The 6,642-nt window shown below is 42.9% G+C and overlaps 1 protein-coding gene across 1 annotated transcript; it reads left to right on the top strand.

Moving 5' to 3' along the window:
• The first annotated feature begins 3,921 nt into the window (after window positions 1-3,921).
• LOC105530705 (lithostathine-1-beta-like) lies at window positions 3,922-6,304 on the top strand. The gene is made up of 5 exons (XM_011968357.1): window positions 3,922-3,985; window positions 4,629-4,747; window positions 5,044-5,181; window positions 5,912-6,023; window positions 6,225-6,304. The coding sequence occupies exons 1-5, from the start codon at window positions 3,922-3,924 to the stop codon at window positions 6,302-6,304; spliced, it is 513 nt and encodes a 170-aa protein (XP_011823747.1).
• Window positions 6,305-6,642: the final 338 nt, after the last annotated feature.

Genomic DNA, 6,642 nt, shown 5'->3' on the forward strand with positions numbered 1-6,642 from the left:
TTTTATGGAGAGAGAAAATAATGTTCAGAGAAGAGTTGAGAGACTATTGTCTGTGTGTCTCTCATGTTTCTCCACTTCTTGCAAGCAGAGGCACTTACTGCCATTTTTTTCCAGACTATCTTTCAAGAATGTTTGGCTAGTGAAAAACCTTTAAAAGTAGAGGCGGCATCTTCCTCCAGAGCAAAGGGTAGGTTTGCTTATAGTCTTGAAAGTTTCCATTCATAGTGAAGACAGGCATACTTACTCCCAGGTACAATAAAGAAGTCTCCCTCTGAAGCAAAGGGTAGGCTTGCTTGTTTCCCATTATAAGTGATTCAGGTTTCCTAAACCCTCATAATGTAATTACAGGGGGTATTTCTCCCCTGTAACATAACCCACTCAATGTGAAGGCATCTGTCTGGCCCATCGATGTCACCTCCATGAGACTTAGAGTAACAGGACCTAGGGTGAGTGTGCTGCTGCTTGTGCTGCTTACTGTACCATGAGTAACAAAAAGTCCTTTGTGTTTTGCCAATATCAATCAAACTGTGGAAGTCTGCCTTACCTTGCAAGTAGGGTACAAATCTCAGAGCCTTTATCATTCTTCACATGCAATTAAATGATTTTCACTTGCAGCACATTGGAAGAAAAGAACCTCAGCTTTCTTTTCCTTTCCTTGAGACAGAGTCTTGCTCTGTCACCCAGACTGGAGGGCAGTGGTGCATCTCCGCTCACTGCAACCTCTGCTTCCCAGATTGAAGCGATTCTCCTGCCTCAACCTCCCAAGTAGCTGGGATTATAGGTGCCTGCCACTGTGCCTGGCTAATTTTTGTATTTTTAGTAGAGAGGGGTTTTTCCATGTTGACCAGGCTGGCCTCAAACTGCTGACCTCGTGATCTGCCCACCTCGACCTCCCAAAGTCCTGGGATTACAGGTGTGAGCCACTGTGCCTGGCCCAGGAACAGCTCAGCCTTCTAAGAATGTCTCCCCAAAGGAAACCTGAAGGTTAAACAAATGTGCTTCCAAAACATTTGCAAATATCAAATACTATGGAGTTCAAGAGGGTCACAGATTCAGGAATCTTGTAAGAAAATAAGTGTGGAAGAAAATCAACCAGAGCATTACTAAAATTTGGGGTTATATAGTCAAAGTTTTTATTAGCCTATCCTCAACAATACTTAGGAAAATAAATTTTAGGATTTTTCCTTTTTTAAAATAATTTACCTATATTTCTAAAGCCATCTTTGTAAAAACTTTTAAAATGCTGACCATTAAATAGTTGGAATCTTTGAACATTTTGAGTATAAAGTGCTAGAGAATACAATTATGGGTTATTTAACTATGGGGATATGTTCTAAAAAACACGTCCTTAGGTGATTGCATTTTCACATGAACGTCAAAGACTGTACTTACACAAACCTAGATGGGATATCCTACCAAACACTGGAGGAAAATCGAACAAAGAGTCAGTAGCATAAGACTTTATTTGAAAATGTTCTTGGCCTAAGAAGAGTCCCAAGGGCCATTCTAACTTGGGGCAGGAGGGTGAAATGTTTTATGGGGCTTTAGCAAGGGTACTTCAGCCACTATCAAGAATAGAGGAACTGTTCTTGAGGATTAGCAGTCATAAACTGAGTAATTTGAATTTACTCAAAAGATGTGAAGATAAATATTTACGGGGCTGAAGTATTATACAAGTGGGGATTAGTTGGAGGAGGGGGACGTTAGCTGAAAGGGCGGGGACATTAGCTGAAAGGATATGAACATGAAAGTTCAGAGGAATGTCTTAGGTATCAAGTCTTTTGGTTCTTTCATGTGGAAATAGAGTAATTGTTCCCCTTACACGAGTTTGAGTGAGGTTCATTGCAGGGGAGCACGAATTATTTGCTGTGCTGTGCTATGCAGAGTCATGACCCCCATGACCCTTGATCTTATATATGTGTGCCCTATGAATGTGAGCAGAACCTGTAAATAGGATGAGATTGAAAAACCACAACTGTGCTATATTATATGGCAAAAGGGATTCTTGAAGATAAAATGAAGGTTACTAATTCATTGACTTTGCATCAATAAGAAAGGAGGTTTTGGGAGATTCCTGGAGGGACCCAGTCTAATCACATGAGCCATTTGAAAGCAGATAATTTTCTCTGACTGGTAGCATAAGGGGAAGTCAAGAAATTCAAAGGCCAAAAAGAATTCACTGTCTTGTTGCTAGCTTAGAAGATGGAGGAGTTCTTGTGCCAAGGAATCTAGCTGAGACTGGCACCTAAGCTGATAGCTAGCAAGGAAGTGGGAACCTCAGTGCTACAACTCTACAACTACAAGGAACTGAATTCAGTCAATAACCTGAATGAGAGTGAAAATTTGTCACATAGCCAACTTAAACGAATAAACTGACTTTACAGGGGAAAAACATATATGGGGATTAGTCTGGAATCCTCTTATGAGTTATAATTACCTTCTCCAAAGATCTAAGACCTGGTACCTCTAAAATTTCAATGAACAGATCTTAACCTATCTTCTGGTGTATTCTAAGGCTATTTTAATCTATGCTAAGGAGATGATGTGAAGGAGAATTCTTAGGTCTGGTCCTATTGTGTTCTTTAATTGACTAAGCAGAGAAAATGCCAGTGTTGAAAAGAACCAATAGGAAATTCTACCAGATGGTAGGATCAGAAGGCAAGCCAGCAAATCCAATAAGGGAGATTCTTAGAAAGAACCTGGAGCTCCTTTTGCAAAAGATAGAGTGATCTTGATCCTCTTAAAAGTGTGCTCAACAGAGGAAGAAGAGTATGGGCTTTTCAGCTACTTGTGGGACAGTCAAAATTGAAATGCATGAATGGTTTGAGAGGTACATGAAGGTTATAAAAGGGTGATGCAGACAGTGGTCTTGTCAGGAAATGGACAGTACAGAAGGACTGACCATACATGGACTGACAGAACCTGCAAGTGGGAGAGTGCTCAGAGGCCAAAACGAGCAAACAACAACAACAACAACAACAAAAACAAAAACAAAAACAAAACAGTATACTAGAATAAGAAGGAGAAAAAAACAAGAATTGAGTTTTAGCTCTATTTTCTTCCATAGTACGGTATTGGATAAGTCAATTAAGTTACCAATATTTTAAACTCTATTTGTCCCACTGCTCCCAACGGGGATGCTCCCTAACCATTCAGCAGCTCCCTTGTCCCTGTGTCTCAAAGACAGCCCTGCTCCAGGTTCTCACTCTGCCTGCCTCTACTACTGCTGGCCTAGCCTGCATAACAGCTGCCAAGATTCCTGGAAGGTCTCAGCTGCTTGCTGGATCTTCAGGGCTACAGGATAGGACATCCGGTTTCTGCTGAGCAAGGGCAAAGTTTGCCTTGAACTTGGAAAGTTTTCCAGTTTGGGGGAAAGGACTTCATCTGTGGCCATTCCCAGGATACGCCAGGAAGAGCTCCTCTTGATGCCAGAATTTCTTACTGTCAATGCCCTGTGTAGGATCGCTGTCTCTCACTCCTTGCTCCACCCTTGGCTTAAATACTGTGGCTCTTCTCTCAGACCCTGTTATACATCTCTATCATTACTTGGCCTGAAAAGCCACCTCAGATTCAGCCAACAGGTAAGTGGGCATTACAGGAGAAGAGCACCTTTCACAAGGGCTGTAATCTAAAATCTTGGGGAAGATACAGCGTTATCTGTCCAAGAGGTGTCAGCAGTAACAAAGCCTCAGTAGGAGCCAAAGTTATTTTGGGTTACTGAGTTTGTATAGTTTCCAGATTCTCAAGAGAAATATATGGGAATGTAATATCTCAGAGGACCTTCCTGCTGTCAGGAATTCAGAAGAGGATCTAAGGAAGGTAATGGGTGCTCTGCTCTCATTCTCTCAAACCCTTTTCCCTGTGTTCTCTTACAGAGATTGCTGATTTGCTCCTTAAGCAAGAGATTCACTGCTGCTTAGCATGACTCAGACCAACTCATGCTTCATGCTGATCTCTTGCCTGATGTTCCTGTCTCTGAACCAAGGTGAGATTTCTTTCCCCCATACACACCTCCCACAACGCCAGCACTGAAGCCCTCACTCCATCCTCATGCATACGAGTTCACTTGAGAAAAAGCAGAGTCAAGTTCAGGGGTTGTTTTGTGTTGTTCAGTGATAGTTATTGCTGATCTCATCCCTTTCAAAAACATCCTCACCTCATTAGGGAGTTAGAGATGGAACTTAGCTAGACCCCTTATCAGTGAGCACTGCAGGTGGCATTGGTTTATCATATTAACACTACTCATGATGGGAGGTTTGGGGATGTCTGTATGCAGTCATTCGTGGAATGGGGAACTGAGGAGAGCTTTGTGTGTACAGAAACCGGACAAGCTTAAGAAAGGCAGAAGCCTGAGTACTTCGAGGCAGAAAAAGCCTGAGCCCCATATGTAAAAGGGACAATAGGACAATGGGAAGAGGTTCATTTCATGAACCTATTCATTGTGTGCTCTTGTCTTGAGCAAAGACATCTTGAGAGACTATAGGTAAGATGTAGGAGGGCAGTAGTGACCAATCGCTTCATGACCTATAGCATCCTTCTATTCCTATAAAGAATCCTCAGAAGCTCCTACCTCATGTCTTAGCCTTTCCCTTGCCCTGAGGGTCTTTCTTAATTGTCTCTTTTCCCAGGACAGGAGGGCCAGGCTGAGTTGCCCAAGGCCCGGATCAGCTGCCCAGAAGGCACCAATGCCTGTGGCTCCTACTGCTACTACTTTAATGAAGACCTTGAGATCTGGGTTGATGCAGATGTGAGTGAGGAGAGCAGTGTGGAAAGGGAGGCTCATGAAGGGAGGGGAAGCTGCCACTCTCCAGTGTGTTCAGTGGCTGATATGAGATGAGACTAGTCCCCTCCCTATCCAATCATCAGCCCAAAACTTTCCAATCTACTTTATCCCGTCATTCAGCACAGAGATGCTTGTGGTCAGTGACAGCATCATCTGGGACATTTCTGTGCTGTCCTTTTACTGACAGATCTTCTGGGAGGGCTCGATATGTCTCCTACACTTTCCTCCATCACTGAGTGCTCCATTTTCTTCTGCAACAGCTCTACTGCCAGAACATGAATTCGGGTAACCTGGTATCTGTCCTCACCCAGGCTGAGGTTGCCTTTGTGACTTCGCTGATTAAAGAGAGTGGCGCCAAGGATGGCAATGTCTGGATTGGCCTCTATGACCCCTACCGGGTCAGTCTGCTGCATCTTCTACCTTCTGATTATCAGGTTCCAGAGGGAAGATGGAGATCCGACGTCTGGCTCCTCAAGCACCAGTTTTTACCATATTATGATAAAAGCAACCTCTCTTTAAATCCTATAACGTAAAGGATATTAAGGTTCAGTTCTCTATAGGTTCTTAGAGATAGGCTTAAGGCTGAATTTCCTCTGTGTTTCAGGCATTCACAGATATACTCATTCTGTCTACTTCTAGGGTAGCATCTTTAAATATCTATTATGTACCTCTTATCTATTGAGTTATCATCTGCGTTATAGAAGAGACTTTTGTAGACCATATAGAAAAAGAGAATAGAGGAGGAGAATCTACTGCTGGCAATCAGGAACCGCAAGGTTGATATAAATAATATATCAACAACTAATGGCCATCTAATGCTATGCTGGATATGAACTTTTGGGGCCTCAGGAAAGAAAAACCAGGAACCAGTTTCAATAATGAGGTTTCATGGTTCTCTGTGGCAAATTTAGAACACTTAATGTTTGGCAGGACACAGAGAGGTAGGTGAACATTCCAGGAAAGAAGCAGCTTGGAGAAAATGTGGAGGAAATAATATGACACTTAGAGAAAAAGGAAGGTTTATTCTTGTCTTATAGTCTTGACCTGTTTCTGAGTGTGAACACAAACCAGGTGTTTCCATCTCTTTCTGAGCCACGTCTGCCCCTGTTCTGGCCCTTCCCCATCTAGAACTGCCACTGGCACTGGAGCAGTGGGTCCCTGGTCTCCTACAAATCCTGGGACACTGGAGCCCCAAGCTGTGCCAATACTGCCTACTGTGCTAGCCTGACTCCAAGTTCAGGTAAGAGGCACAGAAACCACACACTTATTGCCATCTTTCCTATTTATCTCTGAGGATCGACCTGGGAACTGGGATAGAGGAAGAGTGAGCTCTTCATTCAGGAAATGGAGAAGAGTTTCCTCTTTATTTTTGCTGAGTCCTGCAGCCAGGAGGGTAACACATTCTGGTCCCCTCAGCCTGAATCTTCTCATTGGCTTATAGGATTCAAGAAATGGACGGAAGATTCTTGTAAGGAGAAGTTCTCCTTTGTTGGCAAGTTCAAATACTGGAGGCAATTGTAAAATGGATGTCTAGAATTGGTCTACTGGTTACTATGGAGTAAAAGTATTAAACTGAACCATCTCTCTCGAAATCAATCTGGACATCTCTTCTCTGCTGAATTTGCATCACTGACCTTTAGTATCTTTACCGACCTCAATCTCTGGAGCCCTAAACAGTAAAAATAAACATGTTTCCCCCATGGGGCTGTCTTATGTGTCTGCTATCTCCCCACCTAATGCCTGGGTACTTGGGATGGGAGTGATTGTAGCACTCTAGAGTTTGCTTTGGCCCATTCACTTTTAAAAACTTTGTCCACATATCATGCATGTTGGACTCAAGGGTTTATGAACATATGGTG

The sequence above is a fragment of the Mandrillus leucophaeus genome, unplaced genomic scaffold, assembly GCF_000951045.1.
Source record: "Mandrillus leucophaeus isolate KB7577 unplaced genomic scaffold, Mleu.le_1.0 Scaffold84, whole genome shotgun sequence".
Lineage (NCBI taxonomy): Eukaryota > Metazoa > Chordata > Mammalia > Primates > Cercopithecidae > Mandrillus > Mandrillus leucophaeus.